Raw genomic sequence first — 23,314 nt, 5'->3', positions numbered from 1 at the left:
TGTCTTTGAAGTGGGTGGTTATCTTGTGAGTGTATTCCTTTTTTGCTTCCTTGATGCCACGGGACAGGTTGGCTCTCGCTGTTTTCATGCCAGCTTCATCCCCAGCTCTGTAGGCTTTGTCTCTGGCCCTCAGCAGCCTGAGGACATCCCCTGTCAGCCATGGCTTCCAGTTAGCCCGAGTGATGATGTCTTTTGTGTGGGTCACATCATCGATGCACTTGGTGATGTAAGAGGTTACAGTGTCTGTATACTCCTCTATGTCTGTCCGGTTGTTGTAAGTGGCTGCCTGCTTAAACATTTCCCAGTCTGTTGTGTCAAAACAGATAATGCACCATGAAGTGATGTTACATGTGGGTATACCCAAAGTCCTTTTAGGCAAGTCCCTCCACTCAGCAGCCATATTGCAACGCATTTTGGGCACTTTTGGCAGGCTTCACAACACCAATCTTGCTCCAGCGGCAAGATCACAACACATGATTGGCACAATCAATGTCTTCACAACACACCACATGATTGGCTCAATGTATTTACATGTCCACGTTTTGCCACGGAGGGGGGTGTGATATATGTAGACAACACCATACGTTACAAACTAACCCCATGCATTTCTATGGAGGATTTTTTGATTGCTGTGTCTCCTCATTAGAAAGTCTACCTCCTTAAAAAGCTCATGGTGTTCATGTATTCCAAGGCTCCCGAGCTGTTCTTGACCAAACGCTGCGACACTCGTTGCTTTAGGCGCCATGCCAGATAGCCCGTCCCTCTTCCAGCATCGTAGAAGTGTTCCTGCAAAATAATGTGGGCAAGAACTATGATTATCCAGATCAATAGTTGAACATTATTATTATTATATATAACCTTAAATGGAAATGAGTAAAATCTTACATAGCCATTGGTGGAGTAAGGATCCCTGAGATTAGGAAACAGTCACAATGCCGAGTGCATATCTTTTTCCTTGACTTCGTACTGGTATCCTAAAAACAATAGGAAAATTATATTAGATATATTCAGACAACATTACAAGCTATAAAATGGAAGAGTGATTAAACATGGATTATGGATAAAATATAGACTTAACGCTTCTTGCCACTAAAATATGCTTAAGTAATATTACATTACATTAGGCTAACACATTTTTAACCAAAGCGACTAACATGGTAGCAGTTTAAGTTTTAAAGCAATTCTCTCAACAATTTTAGGACAATTTAAAAACAGTAGAGTACAGTAAGAATAAGTGCATCAGTGAGTGCTGTTTTTAAACAGTTGAGTGTCAGTTCAAGACAGGTGGTAAGTACTAGGATCAGCAAGACTTGTTGTAAGTAGTGCTATGAGAGGAGATGTTCTCTAAAGAGCTGGGTCTTCAGGAGTTTTTTGAAAATGGAGCCACTGTGTAGTTGGTAATAGATATCCCTACAGCTAAGGTTCTACCTTATAGCATTTATCAACCCCACAATCACCAGTTCAATATTGTTTTTACACAGCAATTCTACTACCTAATACCTGGATTAAAATACATTAATTTAGGGTTTTCTTGTCACTCTGCAGGCAGGTTGTGTGAGGCTATATGTGCACAATAATGATTTTTCATTTTATTTCACATTCCATTATTCACCCTATTACAAGCACTCTATTTTTCTCACTCAAACAGTCAATTGTGATGTTATGTTACAATGTTCTCTCACTTTGAATGAATGGAATGATAACATTGGATCAATGTAAAAATGACACTACCACTGAAAAGTCTGAGTAGGGATGTCCTGAGATAACCCCACCCATGGAATCCCTCTCGTTCAGTCAGAAAAGAGTTAATAGTTTGACTGGACCTAACTGTTGTATACAATTAGATTAATTTATTCAAAACAAAACATACCCATGGACCAGGATATTCAGAAGATGCCTTCTTGTACAGTGTGTCAAGGTGCTCTACTATACTCCTCCATTATTTCCTCTCCCATTTAACTCTTCTCCAGAACCTCCTGGACCATCTATGCGTAAAAAAAGAAACAATAACAGTGATACACTTGTAAAGAGAAAACTTACATGCACCCTCTAAAAAGTGTAAATCCAGAGTACAAACAAGAAAGCTAAGGGGGCAGCTAGAACGTCAAAAAACAAATGCTATTTAATACCACTGATAGTGCTCAAAATATAATTACACTTCTGTGGTTGTGTGATGAGGGTCTCTACAGACAAACAGAAGTATTGTAAACTTGGAAAGCCAATGTAAAGATTTAAGAATGTGTGTGTGTATGTTTAGAGTCATATACAGTGCAGGACTACAGGAGTATCACTTCACAGGAAACCCTGTGCAATACAAAGGTTGAGAGCAAGTGATTTGTTAAATTGGATCTTGAACTTGTGTTGAACTTTTTTCAGTCTGGAGAATCAGCAGTGCTTCAGGGTGTCTCTACCCCCTGCTCTGGATGTGTATCTACCCCCTGCTCCTGTATGTGTATCTACCCCCTGCTCCTGGATGTGTATCTACCCCCTGCTCTGTTGAGCATGTTGTCAGTTCTTTCATTTCCTGTGTGGTGTAGCAAAACAGAACAACCCTAGGATCTGCAGAACAATAACTATGTAGACATTAGATTGAAATACTTATTTTACTTGGATATGTTAAACAATCCATCTGGCCTAAACATGTTTTTTTAAGTGGAATTATATTGCAATAATGAAAACTACTTCTCCACTTGTTTCAAGTTCTATGAATGCATACATTTGGATACATGTACACTGGCACATGTAGACCATGTAGACCCATCTATTTACAGCTTTCCTCTCTGCACACACACACACACACACACACAGGCGTCGGAGGGTTTTTCAAAGTGGGTGGGACACTTACAGGGGGTCTGGGGGTCCTCCCCCATAAAAAAATGTGTGAACTAGTCGATATTTCCTGAATTTTGGTACATTTTAACAGGTTGTGCCTACTTCTAACAAAGTAAAACTATTGACTCAATGACTAATTCGGAACCAGCTTTAATAACCTCATGATATATGCATACTGTAGTTAACCTTGCATGCAGTTGAAATATCTGTTAAATGAATTTATTTAATGTTTTGAATGCAGGCCCGGAGAGGCTAATCGGGAGCTTTGAGAGACGTTAACGTTTTGGTCTAGGTAGTGCGGTCGTAGCCCCTTACTCGCAGTTACACAAATATTAACAAAAAGTAGCACTCACAAAAACTGTTCAATAATGTTAGCAGTGTTTTATTAATTTAAATACAGTTTTAACGTTACCTAGCATTGTGTAGTGCCCCTGTAATCAAAACGAGAAGGCAAAGTGTTTTGAGCTGTATGTAATATTCCAACCTGAGTAGCTACAATTTGACCACCGCTCGTGTGTGTGTGTGTGTGCATAAATCCGTGTTGAGTGAAGCAGGTAGCAATGAAAACCTGAGAGTGAGATGGAGTCATTTTAGCATTTGTAATGAAGTGGAATGGATTTGACATGGTCGTCGGAGCTATGATATGAACAGTTTTAAAACAGCACTAATATTTCGCCTGACAAAAAAAGGGGGGTCCAAACTAACAGTTATAAAAAGTGTGTGGGACACGTCCCACCGTCACATAATGGCTCCGACGCCCATGCACACACACGCACGCACACACACACACACACACACACACATCTCATGTTCACAAGATGAAGAAACCAAGTGGGTTGTCTTGCACGGGTTGGTTGCTCTGCAGATGATTGCGAAAGTAGTTCCTTCCTCAGAAGGACTCTGTTTCCCTGGAGAGCTCATTAAAACATGCTTAACAGATCTCTCACACTTTTAACTATCACCGAGGAGAACTTGTGCGTTTGGAAAACACTTAGGCCTTAAAAGGCGGCAAAATAGTCTTCAGAGAGGCTCTCATCAGGAGGAGATGGAATTAGTCTATTACAGAGACAGAAAGAGGGAGAGTGCACAGCAGTACACTGGAGAGAATTCACACTATTGGACTTTACTTCCAAGGTTGCTATGCAGGAATCATGATTCATTTACGATAGCTAGTAGGTTGTGATGGAATATGAGAGTATGAGACACACATAGTGTGTGTGCATGTGTGCTCGTGGTATATCTGTGTGCTATGCTGTGTCTGTGTGCATGTTCTCCATATGGGTGTGTGTGCTCTGTGCACATAAGTGTGTGTAATTTAGCATGTAAGTACTGTATGTGTGACAGGGACGTCGGATTGAAAGACGGGGGGGGGGGGGGGGGGGGGGGGGGGGGCTACCCATATCTGGGAAAGTATGCTTGCATATATATATATATATATATATATATATATATATATATATATATATATATATATATATATATAGGCATAGGCAATGTTATAGAACTGTTTGGATTTACATACAAGTTGGTTCGATATTGCAAACAACTCATCTATATTATGTTTTACCACGTCTACTCGCGGACCACTTGGAATAGCTTGCAGGCCACCAGTGGTCCCCAGACCGCACTTGGAACACTGATTAAGATGAAAGATGGAGGATTTACACCTATGAGGCAGACAGACGGACGCACATCTCCATACTCATTCATCGTGGTGGAATATCCCACAAACTCTTCTCTTAACACATTACAACCATATAGCAGAATAAACAGCAGACCTTACTGAACACAAAGGTGTAAAGCATTCCCCTGAACAATTAGCCGTTCCAGAGTAATCTGACTTTGAAATTGTAGCAAATCTACATGGTCTCCAACATTGGGCTGATTTCATAAAATGCCAAATACAAGGTAAATGTTAAAAATCTCACCTACTGTAGATAACTGATCAAGTTGGATAGTTGGATTATAGGATGCTCCAAAACTCACACGGAGCCACACCACTTTTAAGACAAGACACTATGGCATATGAATGCTGTTGACCTTTAGTTTTGTTGCTACTGTGCATGGAGGACAGGCCAATTATGAGTTCTGTCCAACATTGGTGGTAGGTTTAGAGAAAAATTCAGCACATTTTAATTGTATCGCAATAATGCTGACAACCGTGATCATTTTGGTTACTATAATCATATCATATTTTCATACCGTATCTCTAGTGGCTGGTAAACATGTTGACTGGCTGGTAGATTTTTGGAATCCACCAGCCACAGTGGCAGGTGGACAAAATATTTAATTTTCATCCCTGGTCTGTACCGATTTTTAGCCAATTCACGGTGCATTGTTACATCCCTACTTGTTACAGAGTGGAAAATTGTATGCGGTTACATATCTGACAGAGAAAGGGAGTGCAAAGGTGAGATGATCTCAGTTAAGTGAAGTGAAACCTGATTACAGAACACTGACGTGACTTACACAATAATCATCTCTTTAGCCATCGCTTACTGGAATCCATGTGTAAATTGCAGAATAGGCTACTATTGAACACAAAGCAGATGTACAGATTGAGAAATTACGCGCTGCCTTCTCTCTCCGCCCTTTCTCTCCAGTAGCATTGGATTAGTGCTCTCTTTAAGTTGAACTAGGGTAGTGCTTAACTAAAGCTACTACAAACTACTGTCAACTTATGTGATCATTCAATAATCAAACAATCATCAAACAATATTGAAACCAAAATAATTGCACCCTTGACTAAGCTATGACACGTTTTAACCAGATAAGTCATATATTAGTCATTTGAAGCCTATTTTCAGTGTAATTTTACTATTAGGGTCATTGTAAGGGCCATCTATTATGTTAGGCTATATCGTTTTCAAGACAATATAGGCTACCCATATCTGGGAAAGTATGATGTGCATATATCTTATGTCAGCCTTTATGTCAAGGAAAAATAAGTTATGTCTGTATGTGATTGTTGCATTCATGTCACCTAAAGCATGATGGTTGAAATATATATTCAAAAGCTGATTTGTGCATGCCATGATCAACTTTTGATTCTTTGATATGGAAACCAAGTTCATTATTTTGGGCTGCTATTAGGCTACATTAGAATTTCAGCCCAAAGTCATACCATGTAGAAGGTTGCTGCAATTTCAAAAATCGGAAACGGCTTAAGGCTACTGTACAGAAGAATGCTTCATATCGTTGTGTCCGGTAAGGTCTGCTGTTTATTCTGATAGCATGTATATGATTTACCATGCGTTGAGTTCGTGAGATATACCACTAAGAGTAATGGGTGTCATGTATGTCCAACGTTAATTTTCACCCCCCCCCCCCCCAACAAATAAATAAATAAATAAATAAAATAAAAAATAGGCCTAACAACGTCCATGATGTGTGACCTATCATGTCAGGCTTAATGAATGCCATATACATCTTTATTAATGTGTTTATAATGGCTTATGCATAGGCCTACTGGTTGATTTATAGAAAGTGGGTGTTACCAATATTTTATAGAGCACCTTATTTCATAAAATAGACAAGAATGTAAAAACATGTTTGTTTTGAGTAGGCTATAGCCTACCTCTAAACTCTTAAAGGCTTTTCCTCTACTAAGCAAGACAATACTGAAGTGGTGGGGGCGAGGCGGGGCGGGGGCAGGGACGGATTGTGCAATCATATTGCATTTAAACGGATAGACAGGGAGAGAGACACACGCATTTTGAAGTTCAAGTTGTGTCGGAAAACAAAATTGGATCTCCGGGATTATAACAGCTTGCTCCGGCCTCCTCCAGCATGCATCTTTTTGCGAAATACATTCTCATCCTCCAAATTATTATCCTTTTTGTGACAACCTGCCAGACTCTGTTATGCATTCCTTGTCATAAAGTGACATGCAAGGATCCAGAGGATTGCAAAGGGGGGCTGGTGCGTAGTATTTGCGGGTGCTGCAATGTTTGCGCCAAGGTGAAGGGAGAGGACTGTGGCGGCCAATTGGATCTGCGCGGGATATGCGACCAGGGGCTCAAGTGCGTGTACCCGCCCTTCCACTCGTTTAGAGTGGACGTGTTTGGAGTTTGCCAAGGTCTGTATAGTTGACACCCAGGGGCATTTCCACCGTTATGTGCATTATGTGAAATTAATGTTTGCGATAGCCTAAGTAACTCTCCCGCATCTATTTCCTAATAATAGGCTATGCTACACGACTGATTGTAAATGTATAGGCTAATGTTCGGCCCATTTGTATAGAAAAGACATTGTAAAACGCTCTTGAAAAAGTATATCATGCTTATGCCGTGAAAAAGTTGAATATGACATAACATGACGAACATGCCCATAAACACAGAAAGTAATCAAAAGGGGAAAACAGACAGGACTTATAATTCTTAAATATTAGGCCTAATAGAGGTTCGAAAGCAAGGAAAGTTGTTTGTTTATGACGTCATTATCCTGCTACACGAAGAGCACCCTCTCGTGGATTTTAAGTATATAAGTAGCCTATATATAGCCTATTCTTTTGATCCGGTGAGGGAAATTTGGTCTCTGCATTTATCCCAATCCGTGAATTAGTGAAACACACTCAGCACACAATGAGGTGAAGCACTATGGCAAGCCATTTTAACATTTACCCGCTAAGTTTGACTATCCGGAATTAACATTGTAGATATCAACAACGTCTTTCTAACTAGTCGCAATTACATTTTGGATAGTTGGAATTGTCGTAATGGAACGTAATTGTGACTAGTCAAAACGTCAGATAGAGATATCTGTAATTTAGTTTTGACTAGGCAAAACTGAATAACAGATATCTGTCATCACATCATTGAAAACAACATTCAACTCGTCACACATCTTAAATGACAATTGCAGATATCTTTAATTCAGTTTTGACTAGGCAGAATGAAAGGTGAAGATCTCAAATGTCATTATGACTAGTGCAAATTATTGTGCAAGACGTTGCTCTTTAGATCCGTAGCAGAGCCCGTCTACTTATTTGACATTATCTGTCCGTAGGCTAATTTCCCCTCCCCAACATAATCGAAGAAGAAGTGGGCTTATTTCCTTATTTCTATGAATGGAAGAAGAAGAAGAAGCAGTCATGGCTGTAATGTCTCGTTGACATCTAAAATAACTAAAACTCAGGGACACCGTGTGGTTTATTGGACTCTCACGTTATCAACTGGCTTGATCTCTGTTTCGTAGCCTACATAAATTAGTAGGCCTAGGCTACTAAATGCACCAGCACCATCTACAGGAAACTTACTTGGCTGTAATTGAAAAAATCAAAGCAACATTGAATCATCAATTCTTGCTGCCAGCTCCTGTCTTGCATAGGCTGCAGCATTAAAAAGACGATTAAAAACTCCTTCGCCCTCTGGCTGCTCTGACATGGTGCTAGTTGCAACCCGGTCTCACGGCTTATCGTGAAGTCATCACGAAAATGAATGTATTCAAACGTGCTGCGATCACGATAAAGGCCCTTCTTTCGTGATAGGACAAGGGTTCCCTGCTATATGTATTTTAATGGGCAGTGCGTAACACCGCCCCTATCGGCGCCATCTGTGGTGACTGAGGGACACTGATATGGGAACCTTTGACTTAAGGATGGATCAGGAGGACATTCCTACAAACATTTTTGTAAGGCACTCATTGGAAGTCACACTTTTGTCAGGCAAATTAACTATCTCTATTCAAACAATGGTTCATAGGTGGGCCCAGCCAATCTAATCAACACACAACCTATTGACACCTCTGGATTTCCAGCTATGATAAATAAAACTTCTGGATGTGTTCCACAATGTAACATGTATGAATGTAACATAATCATGATTTATATATGTGCATAGTTGGGACAGAAAGTGAGAGGGAGTACTGTAGATATGGGGTGTGATCAGCAAACAGCTGTGGATGAAATTCTGCAGCCACTTCTACAGTGTTCTTCTTACCATTCATTGTAACCACAACTATGGACTGTCCTGCGATGACACTGGACTGCACTGCACCTTCAGGAGACAGTCCACCAGACATGGCACACAATATAAACACATTACAAACACACAGGGACAGACAAAAGACAAGACAGAGAGGAGGGGGGAAGGGAGGGAGGGAGAGAGGGGGGTGAGAGAGAGAGTAAGGGCTTCTACATACCTGACGCACCCGACCGGTAGCGCGACAACGTGACGTCAAAATTACGTAAATCTTGCTGGCGCGCCAGGGTTGAAGCCAGGTAGCGCGAGGTAGCGCACCACTCATTTTTTTTCAGACGAGCGCGACAAGGCGGAAACAGGAAGATGGACTAGTTCGAGGGCAAGTGAGAGTTGCAGTCGTGAATTTTTAATAGTTTGCTGGATAAGTTAACAAAGTTACTAGTGAGAGTTGCAACACATGGAATTAAGAGGAAATACTGTAATAGAAACGATTTATTTTCAAACAAAGGATATCTATTAAGGCCTGAACAAAATCTCTTTCCACTTCAGGAAATTACACAAACTCAGCCAGCTGCTAGCTAGCTAGCCAGCTAACTACACCGTTTAAATTATTAAAATTTCCCTCGGGATGACTAAGATATCTATCTATATATCCATCTATCTATCTATCTATCTATCTATCTACCTGTGCACACACCTTGGAAACTAGATGATAATGATTAGGGCTTTGACTCCGAACTTCGTTATTCGAATATAATTCGATTATTTTAAAAATGAAAGATATTCGAACAAATTTTAGGGATCTCTTAATATTCGAACCTGTAGCCTATGGAAATATATTTTTGTAAATGTATTTGGTTGTAGCCTAAACGTTGTTTTCAATTCAGATTCCGAGGTTTTTTCACGCCTTCTGAAGTGAAATCGCGAGCTCATTAGCAAGGCTATTATTGGCCATCTGGGCTCCTGTAGGTTAGCATCCTGGCTGGTTCGCGCTTAGTGAGCTCAGCTCCCACATAGACATTTTTATTTTAAACTTAACCTTCCTCTGATTTTAATCACCTTAGTTTTCAATCAAAGCAAACAGGGAAAAGAAATGGCAACACAATCATTAAAAACACTCAAATAAATAAATGTGCAGATAAGTCTGAATGAAAAGCAGCACTGGTTGAAGCCTGGAAATATTGTAAACAAAGTAACGTTAGCTTAATTTGCTAGTTTATCATAGTCTATGGTTAGACTGTTCAGTTTCCCCACGTGTGTTTAAGTTTCAATTGAATACTTTTTCTCCTTGGGACAGGCCCGTTTGAGTCTTGGAAAATACTTTTCCATTTGCATTGGGATTGAGATGATTAGAATTTAGCAGTCAATTTGAATGCAGTAGTTTTGAACAAATTCGTGCAGTGTGCTAATGATGCTAACCGGATTTAATAGCAATTTAGCCAGTCGTCTTGCAAGATTAATGTTTGGATTACATGTGCATGCTGAGGAGGGATGCGCCTGTTGAGAGGGAGAGAGAGAGAGAGAGAGAGAGAGTGAGTGCACGGGGCAAGGAGAGTCTGTGTTGAGGTAACGTTAGGCCTACTTCTACCGCCTACTCTGGTAGAGTTTGGCATACTACAATGCAAGATATATTTAGCCTATTTTATTTATGGACAACATAGGCAGGAGGTGTGTGTTGCTTTTAATTATGAATGTTCTATCGAACGTATTTTTTATTGATATCGATTACATGTGCGATACATATCGCTATCGTTTTATTGCCCAGCCCTATGCTCAATAATAACAATTTTGACACACGCATAAATACTCAGCCTTTCATGCACGTAGTCTATTGACATTGACTGATACACTGCCCTCTGGTGGACAGAACAAATAGAACTTAAGTTTGATACCAATATCGGTCTTACTGAAGACATTTAATGGTTAAAATATTATTAATACATATTCGAATTTTAATATTAATAAACAAACGAACTTCGAATATGATTTTTGGGCAAAAGTCAAAGCCCTAATAATGATGATGGTAGTTGTGAATAGTAGCAACCAAAGTCTGAAGTACCATCAGAGGCTAGCTCTGTTCAGGAGAATATTGTAACTAGTGTCGCGACCACCACACGCGAGTATAAATGGTTACGGGGTTTCTGTGACGTCACATTGTCGCGCTACAGGTCGGGTGCGTCGAGTATGTGGGACGTTTAAGACAGCAGGAGAGAGAGAGAGAGAGAGAGAACACAATACAACAGTAAAGAGAGTAACAACATACAAGACAAACATGGCTCTAAAACAAGTCTTTGTGGTTATGGGATTTTGCAGACACCTTTGTCCAAAGCAACACACAAATACAAAAAACAACATAATATGTCGATTCAATCAATAGCCTAATAAAATAAGCAATGAAAATGAGGGGGGAAAGCAATAATAAACAATAATGTCCATTCAATCAATAATATAAAAAAAAACAAGAACATGGTAAGACTACATTAGGGAGAATATCAATAATAAACAATAATGTCAAATTAATCAACAGCCTAAAGGAAATAAAACAATATTTAACAAACCATAACACATAAGAACTAAGTGCATGTTGAACAGGAATGTCTTTAGACCCCTCTTAAACGACACAAAACTACCACAGGAACGGAGAGCACTGGGCAACTCATTCCACCAACATGGAACCACTAAGGAAAAGAGTCTTGAATTAGACCTAGTGTTTAAGACTGGTCGACATAAAAGACGCTCATCAGAAGGCCGCAGTGGGCGGTTGGGGATATACGCCTTGATTTTTGAGTTAAAATAACTAGGAGCAGATCCAGTCAGTGTCCTATAGGCCAAAGTGAGACATTTACATTTAATTCTAGCTACTATAGGCTACTACCAAGTACTATATTTTTATGTTATGTAGATGCTACTAATAAGTATTTGAAAAGATCAAGGGCTAAGGAAGCTGCAGAGAAAGAGAAAAACAAATAAAAATAGAATATATCACCAAACTACATATTAGAATATGAATACTAGGCTAAGAAATTAAGTAAATGCTGCTCTTGTTCATTCATGCAATCACAATAGCATACAAAATGACTTTAAAATGAAGTCATTGTGTGAGCAGGGGTTCTATCATAATATTTTGAACACATCCTTTGGTCTGGATGATTCAAATTGATGAACGAACAGGAACAACATAGAAGCTAATCAGAGTACTTGTATAAACTTTACCTTTCCAGACTTAAAGCGTTTAACTAAGTAGTACATGAACAGGATGTCAACCATTTAGCAAAAGCCCATGCCTGTGTGGCAAGTGGTAGAGATTTTACACAATAGCCGACTACGCCACGATGGGACTTTCACCCAAAGATATAATTCAGAGATTAATATCCTTAACCCAGTAAGGCACTCTGACAGAGACATGGTTCCATAAAAACTATTATTTATTTTTACACTGTAAATTCACATACACATAAAACAGGAAGAGGGCTGAGGCTTACTGGTGGGAGGGCAGTGGATAATAACGAGTATCCGAAGGAGGCACCCAATCACACGTGCTTGGTCACACACACACACGCGGAAATGATACACTCAGTGAGAGACAAATGTCACAGCACACAAAGATGGGAACCCATCACCACCAGGAACTGCTCCCACTTTCGGCTCTCAGCACCTAAACAGAGGTGGACGGACAAGGATTACAGACAGCTCTCATAATAACAAAGTAAATCAAACAACCAATAAAACAAACAGTCACACTAAGGATCCGCAGCTTCACAGCCTCCCCTTAGTGAGGACAAAACGATTAGTGCAAACAGAAAGACAAATCACAAAACAAAGGTCAACACTTTGGCGATCAACAGCACTAGGAGAAACGGCCTCCAGTCAAGTGTATAAGAAACAAAGAAACAGACAGACAAACGTAGGCTACAAACACAGACAATAACAGGATGCAACGCAGAACAGAGAAAAACTATCCATAAAATGGGGTCCGTTCGTCAAGCACCCATTCCTTCCTAACGAGCGCTATAGCACCCCCGAATGAGTTCCAGTGGCTTTCTAGTCCAAGGCCTCTATGCGTAGTCCCACTAGCGTAGGCTACGACAAGCTAGCTGCAGGCCACGTTAACCGCGGGACCAGTGGTGCTGATTAGACGGGCACATGAAGTCGTAGGCTAAAAATTACGTAGGCAAAGCAGCAGAGTTCTTATCAATGTAGCCAATTGACAGCCGCTCCCCTGCTACATAGTGATCCCTGGAACACACAAAATACTCACTTAAAACGGGAACTACTTGAGTACTTCACTTCGTACAAATGGATATAACATACCTGGGGACTGCACTGGACGCACATCCAACCAGCGGGAGGCCAATGCCGCACAGGGAGGGAAAGACTCTACGACAAAGCACTAAGTGTGAGTAACAATATAAAAAGACTTTACCAGTAAAATAGCACAGGAAGCGTGATCATACCTGCGGCGATGGCAATTGTCAGGGCGGTAAAAAGGGGCGGGCCTTTGACGTCTGGCATAACACAATTAGCCATTATCACGCTGATACGATGTACTTCCGCATTCGTGATTTTTGTGCACTGCCACTTCCGGTGAATTATTCATCACTCTGGCGTATCCATGATGGATGAGCGCAAGTTTACTTATACTGCATCCCTGGTAAATTTACCTAAAATAACTTTTTCTGACGTACATCGGCTAACTGAACAACACTCCATCACAGCCCGCTCCAAAGTGGACAAGGGATACAGTTTCTTTTTCGAGAACTTCATCTACGACTATGAAGGTGAGTGGCTACTAGCTAACATAACATTACATTAGCTAGGTAGGTTAGCTTATGCTAACGTCAGTTCGGCGTCAGCTCAGATGTTTGTATGGTTATAAGGTGTTTAACATACGTTAAACCCAACTAAAGTAAGATTATTCAGCTTTAAATGAGGCTGAGTCAATGCACCCATTTCATTTATATTCTGATAGGAAGAACTTTAGCCTCTGTCAGTGTCAGCTAGCTAACGTCAGCATACAAGTGTCTCTTGCTAGAATCATTGGTACATCAACAAACACAGTACAAGTTAAAAATCACGATGGTACCATGAGAGATGTTTTTTTGTCTTTATCTATGTAATGTTGAATCACAGTATGCATTAATTATAGTTTTGTCCACCAGTGTCCAACATCATTGACAGGGAGGTGGCTGTCAGGTCTAGGTGTTACAGGTCGATGAAGAAGCGAGAACAGCCCCATTATTTGAAGGTTATTTTAGGAAGCTAAGGCATAATGGCAAAAAGTTTAACCCCTTCCACTGTTGCCTGTTTATATTAAGTCAGTCAACAGCCATGTGCAATAAATTGCTATACCTTTGTTACATACATACGGTATGCAAACATCATAATGTAACTTTGCATTTAAATTCTTTAATATCCTGTTTGTTGAATCCAACATGTTAATGGTGTAAGGGGTTAACTACTCTACTACGGTTGCAGATTTCCTAGGATTTTTGGTTAATTGTAATGCTCTTCCTTACATTTCTATATCATTTGCAACAAGATTTTCCTTTTAGTTTAACGTTATCAACTAAAACGATTAGTGTTGTGTCTGTAATGTAGATTGTTTTTCAAGCTGATGCAGCCGAATTTCAGGAAACCTCATGCAGCTGTACAGCAGGCAAGGTTCTTTGCAATCATCTAGTGGCCTTGTTGTTCCAGAGTGCCCATTACAGCATGTTGCAGGTGAGGGCTGTGGTCTGGGATGACGTTTACATGGGCAGGTTAATTGGAGTGACACTGGTTCTAGAGGTCTACCTTCGATTGTTAACAAGCACATGCTCAATCCCGGTTTGCTCTTCTATCTCTTGATCTGCAGGTGAGAGCTGTACCACCACCTGTGGCCTGCACAAGCTCTCTGCAAACATGGCATCGACCAAGGACAAAGGTAACATTGTAGCCGCACCATATTAAATAGACTTCCAGTCTATTTTTCAGCCGCGGTGTGAGCTGCCCCGTGTGCCCTCATTCCGCAAACAGTGTGTCCCAAAGTTACGCCTGGGACACAATGTTCGCGGAGCAAACCGTGGCGGCACACGGTGCAGCTGAAAAATGGACAGGAAGTCTATTTAATGCAATGCGCTGTGCGTCTCTCTACATTGGTTAACATTGGAGTGAATTGGAAGCGGTGCCACTCCGCATGGCTACGTGTTTACACCATTACAAGCAAGATAGTATTACAATTATGGCTACTTGTTAATATCATTCCCAGGGGATCCATGCAGAGCCGGTTCAGGACTTGGTTGTTAGGAAACCAAAGCCATCCGCCAGGAGTGTATGCAAATCAACACTCTATCAAGCATACACAGGTAATGTTAATACTGTAACTAATATCATACTGTTGGCTACCGTATGATATAGAACACTGCAGTGAGCAATTCTCCAGAGACTCTTGACATCAGAATTGAAACCAAAACAGATGTGTGGATAATTTAACACTTACTGTTTTTAATTTTACGTTTTAGGATCCCTCCCTGACCCGCAAGTCTTGTCTCTTGGAAAAGGACTGAAAAGCCTCAGGCCGCAACCACTAATATCATCAGTGCTGCATGGCTTGTCTCAACTCACCATGGTCGACTCCAGGTTCGGACCTGTGCCGCGAGGTTCACCCCTGTCCTACCAGTGCCCTCCTGTGGTCAAACACGGAAATTACGTCCAACACCCAGATGCACCAAAATTCCCTAAACTACCTTTAGAGGGGTCAACATTTTCCACTACCTTTCCGAACTTTGAACCAAACTCCCAACAGTTTCTCCATTTGGACAGCTTAACTGTGACACACGAAGTGGCAGCTGAGAGAGAGGAGCAGACACGTGAGCAGTCTGAGTGCCCATTATGGCAAGCATTACGTAAACCTAGAGTAACAGCTAGTAGGTTCTATGAGGTTAGCCATGTGAAAGGGCCGTCTTCTGGTCAGACCCTGGCAGGGCGGATACTTAAGGGAGTACGCCAAACTCCCGCCATGAAGAGGGGCCTTGAACGCGAGCCACAAGTGCTGGAACAATATTCAAAACATTTCAATGTAAATGTCTCACGCTGTGGATTTGTTATCCATCCCGACGCTCCTCACCTCGGGGCTAGCCCCGATGCAAGGGTATATGACCCTAGTGCCATTCCGTGTTTTGGGCTTGCTGAAGTTAAATGCCCAGACATCTCTAGCATTTCTGAGGCAGGACATGTAAAAATGGTGAATGGTCAGGCAAAACTGAAGCAGAATCATAAATACCACTGGCAGGTTCAAGGTCAATTGGCTGTAACTGGATTGAGTTGGTGCGATTTTGTAACAGACACTGAGGGAGACTTCACAGTCGAAAGAGTCTGGAGGGATGATGAAATGATAAAATACATGAAAAAGAAGGTGGACCTGTACTTCTTTGGTACATATATGAATGTGTATCTACAGCAGAAAGTGAAATTAACTGTATGAATAAAGGATTTTATTAATTCCCTTTTTCTGAGTATTTCGCATTATTTACTACAGTATTACATATTTACATTATTTACATTATTACATATTTATTTACATTATTTTGAATACTTGGATCGGGGGAAACACTACTCAACAGGGATGTAGCCTTTTAAATCAAGTGGTCCCTGGAAGTTGGTCATCACACAACAGACAGTCCACAGCTGGTTGACTGTCCCAGACAAGGTTAGAGGGAGAGTGTGTTCCCAGATGCGGTATTCCTTGACTCTGCGTATTGCTCTCTCCACGAGGATTCGAAGTCGGGCGATTGCTTGAGTTTTTAGAGCATCCTCTTTGGTGAACTGCGCTGTGGTTAGAGATGAAATAAGTTAATTTCTATCATTTGTGTGCACATTTTAATGATTATCATTTTTGTCTTAATGTGTTAATCTGTTTTAATTTGAAATGTTCATTCCTTTCATGCCTACCTGTCATCTTGAAGGGTGGTATAATCAGCGTTGCCCCACGATCAGCTAGTAGCTTCGTGATGGTGAAACCCTTGTCTGCCATGCAGCCATCTCCTGGCTCCAGTAAGTCGAGCAGTCCACTTCGTTCAGTCAACTGAACGTCAGAGATGGAGCCGGTGAAGAGACTTGATACGAAAGTCACAGCACTACATGGGGCAATCCCAATTAATCCCTTAAAGGTTGTCGTGTTTTTGTACGATGAGAAAACCTCTGACTGGAGAGTGAGGGATGATGGATTCTGGCATCGCACCTCGGTGCAGTCGATGATAACCCGAACATCTGGACAATACTGCACAAATTTGCTTGGCATGGTGTCCTTGACTTGCTGTTTACTCATCCAGATGGGAAGGGTGCCAAGGAGCAGGTAAAGGTAGTTGGCCCACGTTATAACAACACGGGAGACAGTGGACACACTGACCTGAAACATGTCAGCCAGCACCTTCTCTTGCAGGCCTGCAGCAACTCGGCAGCAGAAGAGAAAAAACTCATCAACTAGTTGCAGTCTACGCGTTGGACTGGGAGAAATGGGTGCAACTGTTTGTCCCTTTTTCTGAGCTTTCGACCAATAAACCACCATGGAGGCAGATGGTTGAATAGCCTCCCAGAAGGCACAAAAAACATCTCTTGATGTGAATCTTGTGTAAAAAAGGATGTCCTTGTCTGATACACCAAATCTGTTAAAATGCACTCGACCCACTTTCAGCTGTGATAGCTCTGTTGTCAGCTCCTTGACTTGGTCTTCCAATTGCTGTATGCGTGCTGCAGCAGCATCCAGTGCACCTGTATGAGATGTGAGAAAAATGAAAACAGATTGTCTGTGACTTGCATATTGGAAGTAGTTTGGACCTCTAAAGTTACATGAAATAGCATTTTATAGCTCAATATTCACCTTTACGTTTAATCAAGTAAGATATAAAATGCAACGTTTGTACTTGTGATGAAGCTTTTCAAATTGTAGTATTGGTCAAATGCTGGGACATCAATAACACTAAACATTTTGTGCCAGTGTTCTAAGTTGACCTACCTCCTCGGTATGACCTACTAATAACACATTCTGTGCTAAAACCATAGGTAGCACATCCTGATAGACATTTCTTACCTGTGAGGGTGTGCTATCTACGGTTTAAGCAAAATATAATGAGCAGTAGGGCATTCTGATAGACATTTCCTACCTAACAGCAGTGGTGGAGGAAGTACTGAAACTCAGTACTTAAGTAAAAGTACAAATAAGCAGAGAAATATTTACTCTAGTAAAAACATGAGTACGTACAAATACGTGGAACATTTACTTAAGTAACGTTACACAGTAACGAAGTATTTGTACATAGTTACATTCCACCACTGCCTAACAGGATGTGCTACCTGTGGTTTAAGCATAGTATGGGGTACTGGTAGGTCATCATGAGGAGGTAGGCCAACATTTCAGAACATCGGCAAACACTAACATACCTGGTTTAAGAGCAGAGCCGTAATCATGTTCTTTCATCACCACCGAAGCTGCGACCTCCTCCATAGCCTCTTCCTCACATGGCAGGGGGTGCTCCAGAGGAAGGGCAGGGCAAACGTCATGACCTAAGCGAGTTGATGCTCTTTTATAAGCGGACTCCCTTCTTGGCAGTCCCCAGTTGTTCCACTGAAAACGGGAGGGCACAGACCCGATTTTCAGACGCTTGATGCGACCCCGATTGGTAAAGTTAGCCTCGTTAGCTAACGCTAGCCTGATAGCACCTGTAGCGTTAGTGTAGTCTGATTCACTAAAGTGCCGGCTACAAACAAACGTGCTACCTTGTTTTATTTTAAAGTTTGGCCCTTCATCCCGGCGAACCGCTTTAATCCACTTCTTCCTTAGACTCAATTCAGTCGGGAATCCATGGAAACTTAAGTAGGGTTGGCGTTGTTTGTTCGATGTACAAAGTGGAACAGAGCAATGACATCTAGCCTTCGTTTCAGCCATTGTTGAACTGCGCCGGAAGTGGACGTGCACAAAATTTAAAAATCCCGCCCGTGAAACCCGGAAGCGTGATAATCCCCTATGAGGGTCCTTGAATTTAAATAGAGGCACTGTTGTACTGATTGGCCCATATCTGGCTACCGAGAGCCACTCACGATGCCGCCACCTGTGCTTGAATAAAAAGTGGGCACTGCACCACTTCATTCTGCTACAATCGGTTGTCCAGTTGGCAACCACTTCAAAGAGTTCATGTTGAGCCCTAAACACTGGCGCAGAAATGAGGTGCAAATGTGTTACACACACATATATATATATATGTATGTAATATCTGGCAATGCCAAAAGTATATGTCCAAATCAACATCAATAAACCAAGAGCTCCGAATTAGCTAGCTAGCAAAGGCTCTGGCTAGCTACTTTGCATTTCATTTTGATGCAACAAAGTTGTGTTATCTCAGTCTCTTACTAATACAGCTCTTACAGTGGGGGTAGAAATCAACAAATACGACATGTTTGGGAGAGTTTTTTGCCCATAACTTCGTCATTTTGGACATGTAAATGCTTATTGATTTTTCTTGCTTATTTGACTGCTGTACCAGAGCCCGTCTACGGAGAGCCTGACCACTCCGTATTAAGTCCCATTGTACCGAATTTTGGTTGCAGTTCCACCAGAGTTCCACTGGGGGCGATCGTCATGAGTGCAGAATGAATGGGAGTCAATGGAGCTAGACGGCTAGATTTGTCTCTTTCACCTGGTTGTCGTTGACAAATCTCAGATTTGATTGTAGTTTGTATAACTTCAACATGGGTTATAGGTCAAAAGATGAATGAACGAGTACTTATGTCCTTTTGCTTTCTTACAGGTTGGGTCGTTGTTGCCCATAACACGCTAGCATTGTGCTAATGAATGACGTCACTGACACGTTTGAAAGGCTTTTTAGAACAATTAAGTGACTTTAAAAAATATAATACTCAACCAAGTGTATTTTCTTTGCCTCCCCTTTCGAATACAATATTCAAATTACTTGAAAAAAAATATATATCCCGAGAAAAGTGGATTTTGAGGGGTACAGCTCCATAGACCTCCATGCATTCTGCACTCGTGGACGAGCGCCCTCTTGTGGAACAACAGAAGGAACTGCAACCAGTTCAGAAACCGGAAGTTTTCCGAGAGTGGCAGTTCTCCCCTTATTAGACATTCTCTGCTTATAGCGTTCCTAAACAGCAACGATAGTCTGTAGAGTAGCCTTACCTTTGATGAAGGGATTTCCTTAATGTTAAATAATAATTTGGCCCTTGCTGCTAAAACGATGCACAAATTATTAGCCAATTATTTTGTTCATATTCACTCAGACTTGTGGCATTATAGGTTTCTGCATTAGGTCTACTGTTGGAACAAAATAAGCCCAGAGAGTTCATTGATTTGTAGGCCTATTTTATTCTTGTAGGGTAGGCTAGGCTATATGAGAAAAGGCCAAGAGTTTCTTAAGCACCTTTATTTCGGTATTGTCTTACCTCAACAAGGCTACAGCTCCTTTTCCGAGAGTGGCAGTTCTCCCCTTATTAGACATTCACTGGCTGTACTTACCGTGGAGTCGCGCTGGGCAATGGTTTCTGGGATCGTCGCACACAGTGACGCGTGGCACAAAATTGCGCCAAAATATCAATCATAATGAAAAAGTACTGTCTTAATATTTTATATCCTTGCAGTTGCAGCTGGTTTGAGTTGCAGTTACAAAACATAACTACACAAAAAATATTAGATAAGTAGGCCTAAACAAATTGGACCAACCCCCTAACCTCCCACTTCCCAGTTGCTCATGAACGCACCATGAGGTTTTGTTTACCCATAGCGACGGTTGCTATACATGGCTGGTTGGATGAGAACGTTAGAGACACAACCAAGTACAGAAAGGCAAACTTGCCATTGTAAATTTAAATACTATCGACAATTATAAAATATCCTTCCTAAATTAAGGCATGTTTAAAGCCTACACAAATATGCAGTCCTGTAACTCCTGTAATGTCATTTTAATGTAGCCTAAAATGATTTATAGCCTATATATATTTTTTTTTTCAAGTCGATTCAGACAAGAGTTTCTGTCCCACGAAAATGTACCCTAAGAAGGTCACCGCACCAATGAATGTAACAGTCTAACACAGTAAGTAAATACAATAAGCAAATACAGTTGTTTATTTAAGATTAGTGAGCGTTTAGTCAGCAAAATCTGCGAAATAACGTGATGGTATCACGATAGAATAGATTAATTTTCGTGATAGCTAACGTTACCACCATCACGCAACGAACATGTCATGCCCACCTTTGCAAACGATGAGGATTTTCTAATAGGCCTATTGCATACATTCACTCATTTATTCATTCATAGACTACAACTGAAGTGAAAATCACATGCACTGTTGCGACATCATAACCAGCGTTATCAGGTCACGACTTTTCTCCGTCTCACGGCTTTTTCGACCTGTTTCAACCCTAAGCTGAGCAAACAAAAACGACAAGGAATCAAGCCATTATTATTTTACTTATAGCGGAAATGTGTAGGCCTATTTTCACAATAAAAAAGCGTCATACAACAAGGCAACTAAAGGCACAATCTGCATGCAGGCCTAGGCCTGCAGAAATGGCTTAAAACAGGCCAAAACCGCTGCAGAGGCGAAGTACAAAACCACTGGTAGATTTTTACGACGCAAATTCACATTAAATTGATGCAAAGACTGTGAAAATATCTCTTTTAGGCCGCAAATTTATCTCCTACATCTGTCCCTCAGTCACCACAGATAGCGTCGATAGGGGCGGTGTTACGCACTGCCCATTAAAATACATATAGCAGGGAACCGTTGTCCTATCACGAAATAAGGGCCTTTATCGTGATCGCAGCACGTTTGAATACATTCATTTTCGTGATGACTTCACGATAAGCCGTGAGACCGGGTTGTAATTAGCACCATGTCAGAGCAGCCAGAGGGCTAATTAGTGCGAATTACAAAGTTAACAGTTAACAGGTGCTATGTGATTTAATGATTTGAACAACAACACGCTCTGCTCCGCCTAAAGTGAGATGCGGGCCTAATTTGCATAGCAATACAGATATCGCTAACGTCATTTCGCCTAGTCAAAACTCTAATTCAAGATATCTACAATGTCATTTTGCCTAGTCAAAAGTTAATTCAAGATATCTGAAAAGGAACATGTAGATATCTTGAATTGAGGTGAATTAAAGATATCTTTATGGCTAGTCAGAATTAAATTGTAGATATCTCTAACTGGAATTACGGATATCTACAATTCAATTGCAGATATCCGTAATTCACATAGTGGATATCTGCAACTGAATTGTAGATATCCGTAATTCACATAGTGTATATCTGCAACTGAATTGTAGATATCCGTAATGATAAATCCCATAGAAATGAATGGCAAATGTGGCGTCATTTGTCCTAGGAAGAATGTCTTTGTGGATATCTGAAATGACAATTATGGATAGGAAGAATGTAGTTGCGGATATCTAAAATGTTCGTTTTGACTAGGCAAAACTGAATTACAGATATCTGCAATAGGCCTACATATCCAGTCTAGCAGGTAAATGTTAAAATGGCTTGCCATAGTAGCACACACGAATCCCGGCGCAGTGAGCTGCCTGCAACAACAGCGGCGGTTGGGGAGCAGGAGCTGGGGAGCAGAGGGGTTTGGTGCCTTGCTCAAGGGCACTTCAGCCGTGCCTACGGTTACAAGTCCGAAGCGCTAACCAGTAGGCCACGGCTGCCACCAAAATGCCACCATTTTTTAAGGTTTACACTAACGGTAGCCTACCCAGACCTAAACCTGTGATAGGTATGTTTGGAAAAGGCTGCAATTGCTTCCTTCTCTCCTTCAGCAATAAATAAGTTCTCTTCTCTTACAGTATCAGACTAGTTGAAGAAGAGAATGAAAGTCCTTACATGGGTGAGTAGGCCTATCTCTTCTGGTCTGAACACAAGGTTGGAGTTAGCAGATCTTTCACTTACAGTAGATTCCATTCTTGAATGCTTAAAAATAAAACCATTTTAAATGTTTAATAAAACTATTTATTATTATGAATGATTTTTGCTCTCTTTTTGTGGGTAGCCTAGCTAGCTTTTTAAAATATTTGAATATTCAATGTGAATTACAACTGTGAGGGACAGCACATACCAACTTTTACACCACTAATATGTTTATACAACACATGTCTTTCTTTCTTGTCAGATTCAAGAGGAGCCCATCCATGGTCTACCCAACATGTGATTGGTGTGAAAGGAAAATCTCTAGACACTACATTAACCAGCTTTGTTAGCTTACGCTTGCTGGTCATTGAAAGACCACTGTACCACACCACAATACAAAAAGTCAAGACTGATTCAATAAAACACCGGTAAAACAAAGTCATCAGAGTCCTGCACACACTAAATGATTTCATTTTCCACAAAAAGAAAAGTCTCTGTTGGGCCTTTTTACATGCAGCATCTGTGTTACTCTCAAAAGATAGTTTGCTGTCAATGATGGTTCCTAAATATTTATATTCATCTACCATCTCAACATTCATGTTCTGAATGACAGTTTGAGAAACATTGTGCTGTGTTCTACGGAAATCAATAATCATATCCTT

The 23,314-nt window shown here is 40.9% G+C and overlaps 2 protein-coding genes and 2 long non-coding RNA genes across 4 annotated transcripts; 2 read left to right on the top strand and 2 right to left on the bottom strand.

The window, feature by feature from the left end:
- Window positions 1–325: 325 nt before the first annotated feature.
- On the bottom strand, window positions 326–2,198 carry LOC121677672. The gene is made up of 3 exons (XR_006021060.1): window positions 1,871–2,198; window positions 886–974; window positions 326–786 (listed from the first exon to the last, which is right to left on the bottom strand). It is a non-coding gene; the product is annotated as an uncharacterized LOC121677672 (long non-coding RNA).
- Window positions 2,199–6,533: 4,335 nt separating this feature from the next.
- LOC121677675 lies at window positions 6,534–23,091 on the top strand. The gene is made up of 3 exons (XR_006021064.1): window positions 6,534–6,910; window positions 22,592–22,632; window positions 22,915–23,091. It is a non-coding gene; the product is annotated as an uncharacterized LOC121677675 (long non-coding RNA).
- Window positions 13,311–16,230, top strand: LOC121677666. The gene is made up of 6 exons (XM_042056563.1): window positions 13,311–13,531; window positions 13,913–13,998; window positions 14,352–14,474; window positions 14,608–14,676; window positions 15,001–15,097; window positions 15,254–16,230. Exons 1-6 carry the CDS (start codon window positions 13,366–13,368, stop codon window positions 16,213–16,215), a joined length of 1,503 nt encoding a protein of 500 aa, XP_041912497.1. The 5' UTR covers window positions 13,311–13,365; the 3' UTR covers window positions 16,216–16,230.
- Window positions 16,209–17,474, bottom strand: LOC121677669. The gene is made up of 2 exons (XM_042056566.1): window positions 16,683–17,474; window positions 16,209–16,561 (listed from the first exon to the last, which is right to left on the bottom strand). Exons 1-2 carry the CDS (start codon window positions 17,296–17,298, stop codon window positions 16,344–16,346), a joined length of 834 nt encoding a protein of 277 aa, XP_041912500.1. The 5' UTR covers window positions 17,299–17,474; the 3' UTR covers window positions 16,209–16,343.
- Window positions 23,092–23,314: the final 223 nt, after the last annotated feature.

Source organism: Alosa sapidissima, chromosome 12 (genome assembly GCF_018492685.1).
Source record: "Alosa sapidissima isolate fAloSap1 chromosome 12, fAloSap1.pri, whole genome shotgun sequence".
In the NCBI taxonomy this organism is placed as follows: domain Eukaryota; kingdom Metazoa; phylum Chordata; class Actinopteri; order Clupeiformes; family Clupeidae; genus Alosa; species Alosa sapidissima.
This window is presented reverse-complemented; position numbering and strand designations above follow the sequence as displayed.